The 19,007-nt window shown below is 40.8% G+C and overlaps 1 protein-coding gene across 1 annotated transcript in view; it reads right to left on the bottom strand.

The window, feature by feature from the left end:
• The window catches only part of LOC126259599 (ubiquitin-conjugating enzyme E2-22 kDa), a 102,578-nt gene extending 94,016 nt beyond the window's left edge, over positions 1–8,562 (bottom strand). The window contains exon 1 of the mRNA XM_049956508.1: positions 8,360–8,562. Coding sequence (XP_049812465.1) covers positions 8,360–8,422 — 63 coding nt within the window. The 5' untranslated portion in view covers positions 8,423–8,562. The remainder of the gene's footprint in view (positions 1–8,359) is intronic.
• Positions 8,563–19,007: the final 10,445 nt, after the last annotated feature.

Below are 19,007 nucleotides of genomic sequence, written 5' to 3'. Positions count from 1 at the left end.
AAATGGTCATTATTACACAGGTCATCATGTGCTCTGCAGTGGATAGATAGGAGAAGGCCAGGGCTGCAAACCAAGAGATCAATGGCCAAATATGTGTCATGTGCCACACTGAAATGTGTGGTGGCACCTGTATTTAAGAGGCAGACGTCGAGTTGTGACAATAAATTTTCGACCTCCCTACCACGGCCAGTAAGCATGGCGCCACCCCACAAGGGGTTATGCGCATTAAAATCCCCCAAAAGTAGGAAATGTTTAGGGAGTTGATCAATCAGTGCAGTTAATACATTCATGGGTACTGCACCATCCGGAGGAAAATATACCTTGCAGGCAGTTATTTCCTGCATCGTCCTTATCCTGAAAGCCACAGATTCAAGAAGGATTTGAAGGGGCACTGTTTCAATACAGACTGAGTTTAGGATAACACGAACTCCACCTGACACTCTATTACAGTCATTACAGTTCGTGTAATATCCCTTATAGCCGTAGAGGGCAGGGGTCCGCATTGCCGGGAACCAGGTTTCCTGGAGGGCAATGCACAAAGCAGGTGTAAAGCTTAACAGTTACCATATCTCAGCCAGGATGTGGAAAAAACTGCCACTATTCCACTGGATGATTATGTGATCATGAGACTGGAAAGGCCACGCCTCAGGGTCACCTGCTGCCACCATATGGGTACCTGTGCGATCGACATCCATTGTGTCTGAGGGCCCAGCGAGATCTAGGTCCTCAGCTGACGGCAGAATCTCCACCTCATCCTCAGACACAGAGCTTGTAGGTAGTGATGGTGTCACCGCAGTGTCTTGGTTCTTGGGGGTCTTTTTCTTTTTAGGTTTCTGTCGCTGCTCCCCACATTGGTACGGCTGGGAGGGCTTCACCGATTCAGTCTCAGGAACTGAGGATGACTGCAAAGCCCTACCTATGACCAGCTACCTGTGGTTGCTGCAACCACTGGCAGATGTCAGCTTTTCCCCTGGTAGGAATCTGTGAAGGTGAAGGGAGTAACCCAAAGGATCCATTCCTGGCAAGAGAAGCCGAAGAAGACTTATGCTTTTCTGGCTGAAAGTGGGGACTGACATCTCCGATGCTTGGGGGACGGAGGGGGGGGGGGAGTGTTGCTCCTGAAGTAGGTTGTGCAGGAGCAACAGGGAGGGAAGTGCCCCCCACTATCAAGGGGGCAGGTGGAGTCTGATGGCTCTGAGAGCCAACTGTACGCAGCAGAACAGAAGATGGTAGAAATGTTGCCATAGCGGCGGCATAGGATGACGTCATATGAACAGGATGTAGCCTTCTCTCTGGAGAATCCTGCAGTCTGGCAAGCAAGGCGAATGGTGCTCTCCGCAGCTGACAAAGATGGTAGGTGGGGTACAGGCAGTATTGGGATGTAAAGGACATCCACAGTCCCAACGAATGACGCTGGAAGTACAGTGGGAAGACAGAAGGCCGAACTTCCAGCACTTAAAGCACCACATCGGGGGAGGGATATACGGCTTCACATCACAGCAGTAGACCATCACCTTGACCCTCAAAGACCAAGATGAAGGCACTGGAGCCAACCTGATTATCCCTCGGACCCCAGTGGATGCAGGACGCACCGGATGAAACGGACACCTCGCCGCTCTAAATTGGTGCACAGCTCATCGTCAGACTGCAAAAGAGGGTCTCTTTGAAATATGATACCCTGGACCATATTTAAGCTCTTATGGGGCATTATGGAAACAGAAACATCCCCAGCTTGTCACAGGCAAGTAGTGCCCATGACTGGACAGAGAATGCTGTTTTGATCAAGATGGACAAGCCCTCCATCTCCCCAAACTTGTCCCCTAAATGCTCCACAAAAATCAGAGGTTTCATTGACAAGAAAGATTCCCATCAACTCTCCTTCATACAAGGTACCGGGATGAATAAGCTTCGCTGCCATCCTTAGCCTGGTGTTCCTCCAATGGTGTGGCCGAGGGGAGGGGGACGATTTGGGTTCGTATTTCTTAGCATTGAAGTTAGAACTTGACCACTTGGAGACTGCTGATATTTGCTGACCACCAGCAAGAGATGATGTACTATACTTCACAGCATGTCATCCACCCTGATGCCACCCACTCTGACCAGGGGCCCTCCGCACAGGTGCCACCCAGCTGCAGCAAAGGTCACCTGGCAGGATGGCCACTGCCGGGAGTCCCAATGCCGCAGGGTGAGGGGCATCTACTCCTTGGCATACTTGGGGAGTTAATGGTGCAGGCAATAGAAGAGCGATCCGTGTGGTCAGGGGGCTACAACCAACAGAGTACAGGGTAGCCCCACCATAATGGACTGGCTACTGTGCTGGATACCAGGCCCAGAAGAGCTAAGAAGTACATTATCGACAAATTTTGAAAAATGGAGGTCAAATGCTACAGGGGACCATCAAATAAAGGCCAAAATGTTTGAGACTCCTTTTAGTCGCCTCTTACGACAGGCAGGAATACTTCGGGCCTATTCTAACACCCAGACCCACATGTGGGAGTTTACTGATGGCTATAAGAGAGAGTGTAGGCCCAATACTGCGCTCTGAGGATCACCATCTCTTGGACCTATGGGGAACTGAGGGATGCACTGACTATCACAAATAAACAGTAGAGGAAACAAAAAGTTGTGGTAAAATAAATTGATAAAACATTTCAGAAATCCCAACTGTGAAGAAAGGTTAAGATGTGGTTGATGCCAGGCAGTATCACACTCCTTATGCAAACTGAAACAGACAGCAATAAGATGGTGATGTTGAAGGCATGCAGTATGTCATTCCCAACTATATTAGGTGGTCAGTTGTGGGCCAGTCCTCCAGAAAGTCACACTAATGGGTGGACAACGGGATGTGTGATTAAAGGGTACAGCACAACTGATGTTCAAATTTATTGAACAATTTGTGTAAAATTTTTGTAGACTGCTTGGTCTGTCGCTATCAATGGTAACTAAGTGTTTGCCTGGCCTTGGGACTGGGATGACGGTACTGCCCCATTACTTAGAGGAGAATTCCTCTCTAACCAGATACGATTGGTAACCATAATTAGGTAGCATTTATGATCCATTTTGAAGTGCAAAATCATTTGACTGTGAATTGAGTCATGGTGTTAGGCCTTGTTGAGGATTCTACACAATCCTCATTCATTCCACGGCTCAAGGCAGTTTACAGTAAAAGAAACTCATCATTCACCCACTATTTACACACTTGTGAAGTTCTGTAATAGGAAGTAGAGGCTGATGTAACTGCCAAGTGGTATGCAAAGCTTTCAGCAAGGACAGATGAGTTGGTAGATACCATCATTAAGTAAGAGGCTGATGACAATCATTTGCCATTAGCGGACAAATGGATCATGCAGCTTGGCCAATACCTGGGAGGAAGACAATAATTCCTGAAGAGGCAGCATAGAAGACTTCAGCAAAGTCATCTGTGATGACGTTGCCAATTACACCTGAACTAAAGTTATCTCACAAATTCCCAGCACGGTGGCTGGCTGGTTTAGTTAGTTACATGTTCCATAGATAGTCTGAATGATTCTTTTATCGAACTGCTGTGGAATGAGTCAGTTTACAGAATATGTATCCGAGTAGTATTAATATTACTAAACACATCATTTTTTAATCCTACTCATGCGACTCCATTTCTCAAATCGAAATTCATCCATGGAATAGAATGAGTTGTCCAGGAGAAATGATTTTAGGTTAGATTTAAAACCTACCTGTCAGACATTTTATGTTATTGGGCAAAAACGGGTAATAAAGGTAATTTTTTCCTGCAGTGAAAAAGTATGGACATCATTGTTGTTCTCAAATTTTGATGGATTATTTATTGCGAGTTTCATTACCAAATATATGTATTGTGACAGCACAGTTAAAATGCCCAACTCCTTGACAAGTTACCTATATGACAACTGTGAGCGAATACTGTATATTACTCTTACTGCCTGTTTGTGCAATTAATACTTTCTAATGGGTTAGTTAACACAGAAAATAGTTGCGTAAGATGTTATTGAGCAGGAATATGCAAAATATGTCAGGAAGTTTATTTGTTTGCTTCCAAGACTAGCAATTATATGAAGAGCACACACAGCCGAACTTAACTTTTTGAGAAGCTCAGCAATATCATTCTTCTTGTACAAGTTTTCATCAATGTGTAAGTGTCCACCAACAAATTTGGAGCATTCTACCCTATTTGCCGACTCCCATTCATGTGCTACATCAATTGTTGGTATGACTAGCTGTTTTACAGAACTGGATATACTGTGTTTCCTCAAAATTTAGAATGCCCATTTTCAGAGTACTACTTATATCTGCCACCTTCAGAAGGTGGCAGGGGTAAAACACAGGGAGCGAAAAGCTATTTACAATTTGTACAGAAACCAGATGGCAGTTATAAGAGTCGAGGGACATGAAAGGGAAGCAGAGGTTGGGAAGGGAGTGAGACAGGGTTGTAGCCTATCCCCGATGTTATTCAATCTGCATATTGAGCAAGCAATAAAGAAAACAAAAGAAAAGTTCGGAGTAGATATTAAAATCCATGGAGAAGAAATAAAAACTTGGAGGTTCACTGATGACATTGAAATTCTGTCAGAGACAGCAAAGGACTTGGAAGAGCAGTTGAACAGAATGGACAGGGTATAAGATGAACATCAACAAAAGCAAAACGAGGATAATGGAATGTAGTCGAATTGAGTCGGGTGATGCTGAGGGAATTAGATTAGGAAATGACACACTTAAAGTAGTAAAGGAGTTTTGCTATTTGGGGAGCAAAATAACTGATGATGGTCGAAGTAAAGAGGATATAAAATGTAAACTGGCAATGGCAAGGAAAGCGTTTTTTAAGAAGAGAAATTTGTTAACATCGAGTATTGATTTAAGTGTCAGGAAGTCGTTTCTCAAAGTATTTGTATGGAGTATAGCCATGTATGGAAGTGAAACGTGGACGATAAATAGCTTAGACAAGAAGAGAATAGAAGCTTTCAAAATGTGGTGCTACAGAAGAATGCTGAAGATTAGATGGGTAGATCACATAAATAATGAGGAGGTATTGAATAGAATTGGGGGAGAAGAGAAGCTTGTGGCACAACTTGACTAGAAGAAGGGATCGGTTGGTAGGACATGTTCTGAGACATTAAGGGATCACAAATTTAGTATTGGAGGGCAGCGTGGAGGGTAAAAACCGTAGAGGGAGAGCAAGAGATGAATACACTAAACATATTCAGAAGGATGTAGGTTGCAGTAGGTACTGGGAGATGAAGAAGCTTGCACAGGATAGAGTAGCATGGAGAGCTGCATCAAACCAGTCTCAGGACTGAAGACAACAACAACAACTTATATCTGAAAAAGATCATTAACAATCTCCTTTGTGACTTGCTCTCTTCTGGCACTTATTATAACACTAGTACTGTCTGGGGAAGTGGGGGGAGGCTTGATTAATAGTGGCATGGAAGTGACAAGTACATCAAAGTGATCACTTTCACAGATATTTTTGTGCATGAGAAGTGCCATGATCTACACTAAAACAAAGTGGCAAGTGGTTTCATCATTGAGATTAGCAGTAGAAATTAGAAAGTAGCTGCTCCATCGGGAGACCACTTCCAGACTGTCTGATGCTCCCTCACACTGAAATCCCCAAGTGGGTGGAAGACTGGAGGGAGTTGCTGCCCTCAAGCTGATCACCTCAGGACATTATTTCTCTATCAAAAGGTGCATTAATATTGTGGAAGATGAAAGTAGTGGTTATCTGAACCACCACAGCGATTACTACTACATATGCAAAAAAGGCACCTTCTCGCTATGACCATCAGTGAGAATGAGCATACAGAGTCCTCCTGATGGCCCTCTGCACGTGGCACAGTTTATACCTACTGTAGGAACAGTAATTTATGAGGGTAGGATAGGGATTGGTAGAGAGCAGTTTTTCTTATAGGGCTATGCTGACTGTGAACAGTAGGAACAGTAATGTATGAAGGTATAGGGCTATGCTGAATGCTGACTGTCAAGTAGGATGGCAATAACTCTGTTGCAGTTCAGAGAGATGTCAATAATACCAATTAAAATTCCACTGAATGATCACTCTGCGGGTGAGTTTGTGGAGGAGGAGGAGGGGGGGGGGAGACCCAAAATGGTGGGTCATGACCCAGAATAGCATTTTGCACTGATTGAGAGGGTAAAATATGTACGAGCATGGTGTGCAAATCAGGTGAGATAGAGGCTCCAGTGCCAAACAGGTCATCGGAATCGCCATTGGCTTGAACTTTTAAAAATATTCTCAGAGCTGACAAGTGTGGATGCAAATCTGCAACCAATGAAGAATGTGGCACTCCGTGATCCACTGGCTCTTTGAAATTGACTTCACACTCCACCTGGTCTTAAATGTTGTCTTGCTGAGTCTCAGGAAACACTGAAAAAGAAACATGATCAGTTTTGGAGCTCACTTTCAACTTGTTCCTGTTTTTGATTGGCTGTTTAGCATTTGGGTCAGGTGATGCTGCATTTTGAATTACAGCATTTTTCTTTACTTTTTCTTCTGGTCAAGTATGAACAGCGATCTTCATGGACACAGTTCTCTGGTTGTATCCACCAGTATTTTTTACAGTCTGTTTACCTACAAATGTCCTAGGAGAGCACCAATTTGTTGCCAAGATGAATGATTTTATATGCCTAGGTTATGTAGGAGGGCAACAATTTCGTTGAGACATCAAAAAACCAATGAATGGGAATATAAAATAAATACTGTGATAACAGATTCATCTGTAGCATACACAGGAATTTACAGTCACACCACTGTGAAGGAGGCACTCAATATAAAGAAGAGATTATTATGTGGCACACTAGATGAAAGTCTGAGGTAAAGACTTGGCAGGTGTTTTACCCGGAGCGTGGCACTCTACAGGGCATAAACATGGACAGTGAGATGAGATAATGAGAAACGGCTAGAAGCATTTCATATGTGGGTGCAGTGGAGAATGAAGAGGATAAGCTGGATGGAAAAGTAAGTGTTGGAAATTGTTGGTGAGAGAAGAAGACTGATACAGGTTATAAGAGAAAGGAAGAAGAACTGGATGGGACATTTGATGAGGTGGGAATGCCTACTAACAGACACTTTGGAAGGTCTAGTTCATGAGAGGAGACTGAAAGGAAGGAGGAGATACAAGACGATAGATGACATAAAGGCAAGTAGAAATTACGCGATTTGAAGAGGATGGCAGAAGACAGGAGTAACTGGAGTTATGTGAAAATCTGCCTCTTCTTGGTGAAAAGTCTGCATTTTATAACAGGGACACCTCCAACGAATATTTCTATGCACAATATTTGCAAGTATCATACATCAGCAAGGATAAATAAAGGGGCTCCGCTCCAGACTTTATTTTCTTTATCAAGGGGGAAGAAACCTCACACTAAAGGTCCTACTGGACCTTACAGCCTTAAACATTCATGGGAGAATATGTACACAAACTGGAATATGTTACTTTTCATACAATGAATAAACAACACAATCTATTAAAATACAGAGTGCAACTGTATAAGATTAGAATCAATGCATGTAAGTGGATATTGCTGCAGCAATCACAAATGATTTGTGATGAGTAACAAAGCTAAAGTGGCTAGCGTTACAACACACAGTGCCCAACAAGTGAAAGGGTTAGCATTATTTCCCATATGTAAGATCAAGAAACTTGCACGACTACCAAGTACACGACTGCTTTGATTAAAAAATGACAATGACACAGCGTTGTAGCTCCAAGAGTCAATGAACGTCTGCCTGTAATATCATAAATAAACAGTTCCCGACTTAGTGTGTGAGTTGGTAAATAAAATGATCATGTGGCTACATCATTCCATCCCCTAAGGATCAAGTCTTCTCTACAGTAATTCACTTTACATAAGCAACATAAAAAGCTATATATACGACTAATACTATATGGACAAAGAGGTTCCAACGCACCAAAACACATGATTGTAGCCAATGTCAGTTCACTAAGAAATATAAATTGCATCTCTTGCATCTGTTTACACGGCGACTGAACTATCAAGAGCACTTCTAACGATACGTACTAAACAGTGTTAACAGTGGATTTCCTCAGTGTCATATGCTGTACTATATTTCCACAACTATGCACTGTGATATATTATCACAGTTAGGAATGTTGCTCGCCACCCTTTCACAAATAACTCATGATAAAATAACTACTTTAAATCCATTGCGTTCCTGCGTGTGAAAGTAGGTCAGCATACAAAAACAAACTAGGTGGAGGTTTATGACACTATAATATCCAAAGACTGTAAACACAAATTGGCAAACTTCAGTTCTGATAAACACATCTCAAACAATATTTGTCATATATTAAGCGTAACTAGAATTTACCTCTTCACTTTTAATGACTTCTTTGAATTCTCGTTTGATTCTCTGTGCAGCAATGTTCGCCATTTCAGAAAATTAAAATATACATTAACCTGGTCGTTAATCACACAGTTTAAGATACACTAAATAATTTAAACACGCAACATCACCCAACGAACAACTTCCACTACACATAATATTTTCTGCAAGCACAGATACACGCTTAGCCAAAGATGTATGCAAAGATGATGTATCGGAACCCCAAACAAATGCGTAATCGAAACAATATTCCTCAACGTTTCTAGAAACAACCAAGATTGACACCTATCTTTGTTGATAGAGGCAACGGAATAAACAACGATATTCTGAAAAGCAAATGTGTTGCTATAGAAATGTATCTATGAAATAGGACCTTATCAATGCAAATAAGCCAATTGTTAAATAAATTAAAGGTAATGTAATTCACACTGGACGTCAAAAGAATGAACGTAAGGCGACGTCATCCTAAACTAAAGACAATGTTATTTCACTTAGCCCAGAACCAAATGGTGAGAGGGTAGTTCTAAGATATGACCCACGATTCAAAATGTTGAAATATTGTATCAGAATTGAGGTACTAGCATCATAGCGAATGTCCTCAACAAAGTTTCCATGGTACACTGCTTGGAAATGAAACTTCAGAAAAAGTGCCTTTCAGACATTGTAAAACATTGACGTTTATCTGTTAGAGAAAATATGGATGTACAAACACACCAAACAACTTTTAGAAGAAAATATATAGAGTCTTTCTATCTTATCCAGTGCATTCACTATTAAAAAAGGTTATTTACGGCCAGTTCACACTGGCCATCGCTTCCCGTCGCGCTACAACATGGCACCGTCACCTCACAACGTATTCACACTGTCCGTCACATCATTTCACGTCAATTCGTTTAGTCCAGTGCCAAACAATGGAAGTGAGATTATAAGTTACTATCATCTATACAAAAAGTCGGAATACAGTATCGGTATTGAGAAACTAGTAACGATGAAGTTTATTAATGGCCAAAGCAAACTTCACAAAGTTAGTTCCTGAGCAGTTTTCCGTGGTAAAGTGCTGAAACTGAAGAACATTTCAAAACATTGACATTTATTTTCTAGCGAAAATATATACATACAAACACATCTAACAATATTTATATAGCCCGGTCCACACGCAACGATCTGTCTGCGCAGACATCGGCGCAGATATCTGTACATGCAAAAGATCGATGCAAATGTGGTGTGTTCACACGACACAAACCCCAATCTACTACTCGCCCGCCATCTGTCGGTGTAGAAATGAAATATCAGTGGCAAACGACTGCGCTCCGCGTAAACGTCAAAATGTAATTCAGTTATTTTGAAATATAGAAATGGAGGAAGTTCTGTTGTGGTTCGTGTTCGCAACTTGTGTTGCAAAAAACATTCAGACCAACCGCAGGAAACAGAGAAAGCGGTCAAAATGGTGTAGACAGTGGCTGCTAAAGCGAAAGCAGTTTTCTCACGTAAATTTACTGCCAGAGTTGCAGGGCGAAACAGTTTTGTTTTACATTACCTCGTGTCCCATTTCCTCGCACATTGACACTCCAATTTCATCTTCAATTGTATTCCTGCTTGGTCTTGGCGTTTCTTGATCACTAAGAAAGACAAGCAGATCAAAATACCATAACGTTGTCTGGTATACTTGATCTACTCCTACACCAGATCTTCTAGATTTCTGAACTTTGGATAACTCTTTTCGGTAAACAATTCGCTGACAGACTTAATTTACTTGACTTGCCTTCATGAACTCATCCTTCAGGAAAGCGTAAATAGCTTCACATCTGTTGGGTATTATTTCACTCATTGCTTGTTTCGATATTGCAGATGAAAATTCCAAATCCTTGTAGCTCCTTCCTGTTGCTAGGAATCTTAATGTTACCGCCAGCCGTTCATGAGGAGAAATTGCCCTTCTCATACAAGTATTTTTTCTCATAAAATGAGGGGCTACAAGCTTTAAGAGATAATTATAAGTTTCGACATCCATCCGCAAATAATTTCGCCAATTCGCAACGAAATTATTTTTTTATTACCGTTTCTCTGCTTGCCGAGGCGTCAACTGCCCGCAATTTTTCAATTAGAGCATTGTATGCTGCTGTATTTTTGTCTCGGTCACTATATTCTTTACTTTTAATCTTCCACAAACATGGGTGGTTTCTGCATATTTCAATGAATTCACTTACAAACTCCCGAGAACACTGACGAGTATCAGCCATTTTAATGCTCTGTGCGTACAATTACAAACACTAGACTGAGCAAACAGCTGTTTCGCGCCAGATTTGCGGCGATCTCCTGTCCACACGCTCCAACTTGTCTGCGCAGATGTGGTTTGAACCTACAGATTTGAGAGGTTTCGCTCAAACCTCCAACTCCAACTTCCAGGTTTGCACACACCTCAGGTTGGTGCAAATCTTCTGTCCACACGCAACGATCTATCTGCGCACATGTGATGTGCGCAGACATTTGCGCAGACAGATCGTTGCGTGTGGACGGGCCTTATGAGAATAAATAGAGCCTGTTTACCTTGGTTATTATATTTTTTATTACATAATTGTAACATCATAAAACAGCTACATATTTCATCTTCATTAGAGATGACTTAAAACGTTATTTAATAAAAACTCTTTCACAAACGTATGTTGTTACTTGTATAAAGTGTGTGAATCAGCTTTGTTCAGCTATTGTAAAACCTAAACAAATTTCACTTTCGCATATCTGAGCTTATGGAAGAACACTCTATGGAAAAAATGATCAATTCGTCATAGGATATTTGCAGTTTGTAACGAAAACAAAGCACAAAAACAAAATAAATATTAAGAAGACAGAAAAGCACTACTACAACATGAACCAGTGTGAAGAAAATAGGTTAACGTCCGATATTAGCAGACGGCAACACCGTCAAAAGTTTCTTCTGGAAAACACCTGACAAAATGTGACGGTCGGATAACGGCCTTTGTGAATGCTGCCACCTGAAACGCATTGTGAAATGCTTTAGCGTGACGTGTCGGCCAGTGTAGGTTGGCCTTTAAAGAAAACTATTCATCAATTTATGTTCTTATTGATGCACGGTGCAGGCTTTTCGTTATTAAAGATGTGGTAAAACCTAAATATTTTTTCGCTCCCAGGTACTGTTAGTATATCTAGCGACTTCTGTGGAAGAACATTCATGGAAAAAGTATCCAAGTCGTCATGGGACAACTCACATTCCATCTCAATCCACTTAGTCAAGTGTGACTCGAACTTAAATTACTTTTTCAAAGTACTTTATTTATCTCATTCTGGATACTTTATTTAATTTATCCACATGTCACTTCTCCGAATTTTATATGATCACATCTAGGAAAAATACTGCCCTATATATGACAAATTCAGTTGAGGTAGGATGATATTTGCCTCAACCAGGAACAGCATTCAGTGGCATTTGTGGAGTCCTCGGTAACACACCTTGGAGCCCACATACCAAAATTATTGATACTCTCCATCCTCTATAAGAACAGTTGGCAACTAGAGGACGCAGTCAACTCCGGACAGCAGAAGTTCAAAAACTGGATGGCTGAAAGTATTTTGAAACTATAGTAAAGAAAATTATTTAAAAAGTACTTTTATGTATAAAACAATACGTTTGAGTGCCATCCTTACCACTTTTAATAGCACTGTACAAGTAACTGCATAACTCATTTGAGTTCTTAATGGTTAGTATGTAGATTAAGTACATAGTTCCTACGCAGTGTATGCAGGAGGGTGCACTGGAGAAAGGGAGCAGAGGGGAACAAGTTGGCCGGGCAGCACAGAGTGTTGTGTCGATCTACAAAAAAGCTCTGTATACCTGAAGGCAATAAAAGAATTTTATTTAATGAAATAGGAAATTTACAAATCGATCTTTGGCAACCTATGAAGCCTATTTTAATCAGAGCAGGAATATTCAATTCGACACAGTTTTTGTGTCTGTAACTCGAACGAAAGTGTAAAGCCGCTTTATGAAACTGTGATGCGAAAAGTCAATTTTACCTTTCAGGCAGGTGTACACAGCGGCGGCGGCCTGTGTCGTGGAAGCAGTTGCCTTACGGAGCATCAGCACATGCTTTGTGCTGCATGGTGGTATTTTTATAAAGAAGGAATCCAAATAAATAAACAAATTTTTATCTTCACTTCATCAAGAGTTGTTGCAATACTGCACAGAGCTTTGTTAATTGTTCTTGTAATAAAAAGAAGCTTATAACGTTTCTCTGCATCAAATTGGATCCCAAAAATCGTAAAAAGATAGTAAAAACAGGAAGTTTTTGATTGAGTTGATGGAAATTTTTTTTTTTAATGCTGTGTGATAGGCTTGGATCTGTTCCATTTAGCCTGATATGCAACAAAAATGTCGCTTGAGTTAAATGCGCCAATTTAAAGTAACAGCACCGAATATCTCATCAACAGTTCGTGTAGTGAAGCTTGTCAAAAAAATCTCTAGGCATATCTACATTCTTTCAAAAAAAGCATGGTCTTACAAAATCGCTCTATGACCAGCCAAGCAAAATCTTCCGAAAAAGTGTTGCGCGTTTGTTGGGCTCTTAATGAAGCCGTTTTCAAATTCTGAGATAGTAAAAAAAATCTTATTGAACATCATAGCAGCACTTCTTGTAGAGAAAAGGGATGTTGTTGTAGTTCCTGAAGCACCTCCATAACACTTATATGTTGTTTGCACCTACTGGTAACGAATTAAGTAGCCCACATCTGAATTGCTTCGATGTCTTCCTTCAATGCGACCTGGTATGGATCCCAAATACTCGAGCAGTACTCAAGAATAGGACACACCAGCGTTCTGTATGCGGTCTCCTTTACAGGTGAATCACTCTTTCCTAAAATTCTCCCAATAAACTGACATCGTCCGTTTGCGTTCCCTCCCACAGTTTTCACATGCTTGTTCCACCTCATATCACTTTGCAGCATTATGAACAGATATTTAAACGACTTGATTGTGTCAAGCAGGACACAAGTAATACTTTATCCGAACATTATAGGTTTGATCTTCCTACTCAGCCGCAGTAACTTATATTTTTCAACATTTAGGGCTAGCTGCCATTCATCATACCAATTGGAAATTTTGTCTAACTCATCTTGTATCTTCCTACAGTCACTCAACTTCGACATCTTACCGTACACCATGGCATCATCAGCAAACAACTGAAGATTGGTGCCCATCCTGTCTGCCATTCATTTATGTATATAGAGAGCAACAGCGGTCCTTTCACACCTCCCTGGGGCAGTCCTGACGATACCCTTGACTTTGGTGAACTCTCGCTGTCAAGAATAAGATATTGGGTTCTATTATTTAAGAAGTCTTCGAGCCACTCACATATCTGTGAACTTATTCCATACACTAGTACCTTCGTTAACAGCCTGCAATGGGGCATCGTGCCAAATGCTTTTCGGAAATCTAGAAATATCCAATCTGCCTGTTGCGCATCATCCATAGTCCTAAGTATATGGTGCGAGAAAAGGACAAGCTAAGTTTTGCATAAGCGATGTTTTCTAAAACCATGCTGATTCGTGGATATAAGATTCTCAGTCTCAAAAAAGTTTATTATATTCGAACCTAGAATATGTTCAAGGATTCTCCAGCAAACGGAAGTTAGGGATATTGGTCTGCAATTTTGTGGGTCCATTCTTTTACCTTTTTTATGTACTGGAGTCACCTGCGCGACTTTGTACTGGGCGAGAGATTCACGATAAATGCAAGCTACGTAATGGGCCAATGCTGTAGAGTACTCTTTGTGAAATCGAACTGAGGTTCCATCCTGACCTGTTGATTTATTTTCTTTCAAATCTTTCAGTTATTTCTCTATGCCAAGTATGTTTATTGCTATGTCGTCCATACAGGAGTCTGTCCGATGGTCAAACGACAGTATGTTTTTACTACGATTTACCTGTGTGAACGATTTCTTGAACGTGGAATTTAAAACTTTGGCTTTCGTTTTGCTATCTTCAATTGCCACACCAGACTGATAAACAAGAAACTGAATGGGATCCTTAGACCCTCATAGGCATTTTACATAAGACCAAAATTGCATCAGGTTCTCTGCCACATCTTTTGCGAAGGTGTGATGGTTTTAGTTGTTGTAAGCTTCGCGCTTAGATCTTTTCACAGATGCACGAATCTCTACTAACCTTCATTTGTTGTCATTATTGCGTTCCCTTTTGAACTGAGAATACAACAGCCTATGTATCCTCAGCATCCACCAAATTCCTCTGTTAAACCATAGTGGGTCTTTTCCGTCATTTAACCACTTCCTAGGTACATAACTCTCCAGACCAAGATTTACGATCAGCTTAAACTTTGCCCATAATTCCTCTACACGCATTTTACTGGAACTAAGTGAGGCCAGTTTATCAGTTTACTGTCTAAGTGAGATGTTAATAACTGCTTATCTGGTCTATCTAGCAGAAACACTCTTGTAGCCTTCATGACTGATTTATTAGGTTTTGTAATCTTAGTTGCTATAATGACATCATGATCCCTAATCCCCATTTCTATAGGTCTGGCCTATTTGTAGCTACTAAGTCTAAGATATCTCTACTGCATGTGGGCTAACTGCTCAAGACAATTTTCAGAAAACATGTTCAAAAGTATTTCGCATGACTGTCTGTCTGTACCCCCTGCAGAGAATCCATAGACATCCCAGTCTGTACGAGACAGGTTAAAGACGCCTCCAACTAGTATTGCATGATCTGGGTATTTACGCGCTATTGACCATAGACTCTCTCTGAATGACAGTAGAACTGTCACAGCAGAATCGGGTAGCCAGTAAGAACATCCAGTAATTAACTTAGCTTCACCTACAACTGTTATACACGAGCAGATAACTTCACTGCTATAGTCAACTTCGCCCTTAGTAGAGACAATATTTTTGTCAACTGCAATGAACACCCCCTCCCCCCCCCCCCCCCACCTATGGCCTCTAACACGTCTTTCTGATATATGTTCCATGACTCGCTAAGTATCTCATAGAGAACTTTCCTGAAGGGCAGTAAATTTGGGAACTTTGTTATGAATACTTCGACACTTTGCTAATAAAATTTGCTAATAAAATTTGTATAGTCGAAGTGTTCGCCATTTGACTTCCCTTGTTGTTCACCAGAGCACCTCAAACGACCGCCTAGCTTAGAAAACCCTCAAGTACTCTGCTAGCAGAGTAGCTGCTTCCTTTGTGTAGTGCACCCCTGGCCTATGAAGACGAGTCCTAGAAATCCCCACACAATGACGAAGGTCTAGAAATCTCCAGCCAAGACCGTCAGAGAATCGACGAAGCCTCTGGTTGAGTGATAAAATTTTCTCAGGCTTCCAGCTGCGACCAGTGGTTTAAAAACCACAAGCTTTCGGCCGAGTTCTCCGCGGCCACTGTCAATGGCCGAGGAGAACTCGGCCGAAAGCTCGTGGATTTTGAACCACTGGACGTGGCTGGAAGTCCAAGAAAATTTTATCAGTATGTATCGCCTCGAAACTATGCATTCCTTTAGTTGAGACTCTACACTCGGCTGCAAACCAAAGGATCCTGATCAACTCCAGAAACGATGCTGCAACATGTGAGCTGTGCTTGTATCCTGCACGAGAGGCCTGGAGTCTTTACCACATCCACTAGCTGCCTGTACGAACTGAGGATCGCCTCAAACATTAAACTTAGTTAGCTCAAACTTCTGGAGAAGACACCTTGCCACACCATAGGACTTGATGAATCATGTGACTTTTTAAGGAAGAACAAATGTTTACTTCCGCGCGATTTTTCGGTGTTGAAAGTAAAGCATTTAGGGAAGAGTTGCTAGCACTATTGCCGTTTAAAGACAAGGCTGGAGGAGGAGAATTATGCAAGACTTTTGATGGCCACATGACAATACCAGTCATTAGTTATGATAAAATGATATCTCTTTCAACTGATGGGGACACAGCAATGATAAGTAAAAAAAGAAACTAGAAAAGAGAACCAAGGACAAGGATTCTGTGTTTCAATCTTATCAGTGCATAATTTAGCGAGCAACCCTTTGTAAAGAAAACTTGGTGCAACTCTGAACGAAATAATCGACAGCTTCATCAAGTTGATTAATTTTATGAGATCCTGGGGCTTCTGCTCTTCCGCACAGACAGTTCAAACAGTGATTCAGCGCATACTCACTCACCACAGCAAAACAATATTCTTTCACTAAGTGAAGGTCAAGTGATTGAACGTTTTTAGCAAACAAAAAAAGAAGTAACCTCTTTCATAGACAAGAAGCAAGAGGTATCAATATTCTATCTGTGGCTTTGCTGAAAGACGTTCTGAAATTTTCAAATGCGCCCAATACTGAGCAACAAGGAAATGAGAAATCAGTATGTGATCTGACGCAAAGTGAGTCTCCTGTCCATGGCAGTCATCTTTGAAAAAGACATTGCAAGTCAAGAATTTATTCTCTTTCCAACAATTTTTGAATATAAAACAAATTCTGAAATGGATATTGAAGTATTTTCAGATTTTATGTCAGGTCTTGGGAACGCATTTGCAGCAGGAGTCTAAGACTTCGCAGAGGTAGAGAAGTTGTCGCGATTCTTAAAATCGCCTTTTGAAGTTTCTTCTTTTGAAGTTTCGTCTTTAAAAGCCTCTCCTTGAGGTAGAGAACAGGACTTGAAGAAAAAAATTTCCTTGCGTACATATAAAACTGCAGCCAGCAAAAAATTTTGGAGTAAGCTTATCCTACAAAAATATGAAAGATGCAAAAAATTTGCCATTTATCTGGCTTTGTTTGGTTCTGCATATGGTTGTGAAACTTTATTTTCAAAAATGATTATTTTGAAGAAATAGCGTCGCTCAAGATTAACAGCTGCCCACCATGAAGACACTCTTCGCATGAGATGCTCACCGTATGAGCACAACTTCAAGAAAGTGGTTCTTGACCACAAAGGTAATTTCTCCCATTGGTTTTTGAATACAGTTGTGCCTACCTATTGCATTTCATATTATTTTGTGAATGAAAATTAAAATAAAAATGATTAAGGAATATGAACTGCTTCTTTTTGTACCTCAATAAAAATTTTCAAAAGAATCCAGACCACCTAAAATTACTTGCTGACCCTGCTCTATAAGGCTGATTCACACTACAAGTCAACAGAATAGAGTGGATCTTCATATTAAGTCATGTGATTGTCAATGGTGGAAGGTGCACACTAGACCAAATGTCAACATGGCAACATTTCCCTCAGCTAAGTACCAAATGGGGAAAGTGAGGTAATGAGATAGCATCCACGATAAAAAAAAAAGCTGGAGTATAATATCAGAACCAGAAATACCAATGATAAATTTTATTAGTGAGCAATGCAAATATCATAATGGATTTGTTGAACAGTTTTACATGGCAAATTGATAGAAAGTGAAATAACATTTTAAAACGTCAACATTTACTTCTTTGCGTAAAGTTATGCATACAAACACATCAAGCAATGTTTATAAGGGGATACATAAAGCCCATTTTCCTTATGCATTATGTTTTTTTTCTGCCCAGCGATTAACATCAACTGTACTTTCCTGTTTGAATTGAGCTGACTTTTAACTTGATAAAAAGTCATTTAATTAATATTATTTCATCAGTTCACGTTCTTATTTATACAGTGTATGTTTTGGCTCTGTTTGTTATTGTAAAAACTAAATCCTTTTCTCTGTCACATATCTGTCCTCGCTTATACAAGAACAATCGATGGAAAAAAAACCAAGTCGTCATGGAATATTTGCCATTCGTCACGAAAACAAAGCAAAATAACAAAATAAGAAGACACAGAGGCTCAGAATTCACTACTATAACACGAATGAGCAAGGCGAAAATATGTTAACTTTCGATGTTCATCCCACTAACATCAACATCGAAAGCTTCTTGCACAGAAATTTTAAGAGGGTCATGACATGTGATGTAAGGCTCTGTGCCGGTGTTGGGAAGTGGAAATGTCGTCATCTGAAATGAATTGTGGAATGTTTTGATGTAATGTGATTCCTAATTGGTCAAGTGGAAATCAGTCTTTATCCTGATTTACTTACTAGACATAAAAAATCAGAGTAACTATGAACTGTGAGAACTAAGTCAAGACAGAAGGTACTTCACCTGTTGGGAAACTTGCTTTGTCCAGCATCAAGAGGAGGCAGACGCATAAGGGAGGGTTTATTGATGGTCCGCAGTTCAAACATACAGTGATGTAAAGGAATTAAGCTATAAACGATTATTGGAACCAGCAAAGTAGAACCATGTCGAAACTAGGCCACTGACAAGTCAGTTGCAGCTGGTGAAGGGACTGCATGGGCAGCAGTTTCACAATGCTTTTGTGGAGACAGACCACACTTGATGCTGACATGTGGCGCAGTCTGCAGGAATATTGAAATCCAATTACGGCAACCAGAAGGTCACTGACGCGTCCCAGACAATTTGGCGCTACACATTAGCTTATTTAACAGCACAAATCAGCAAGGAGAATCAGTATTTAAAGACATGTGAACCAGCCTGTCGTCGTCAAACAGCTGGGCAGTGATGCAACATTGAGGCTTTGCTACTCAATGCCACGCTTCTGCATCAGCCAGGACATGAATCACTGCCTGCCGCCAAAGCCTCTGGGAGT

This window comes from Schistocerca nitens, chromosome 5, assembly GCF_023898315.1.
Source record: "Schistocerca nitens isolate TAMUIC-IGC-003100 chromosome 5, iqSchNite1.1, whole genome shotgun sequence".
Classification (NCBI taxonomy): Eukaryota; Metazoa; Arthropoda; class Insecta; order Orthoptera; family Acrididae; genus Schistocerca; species Schistocerca nitens.
The sequence above is the reverse complement of the archived record's forward strand: the minus strand, read 5'-3'. Positions and strand labels throughout refer to the sequence as shown.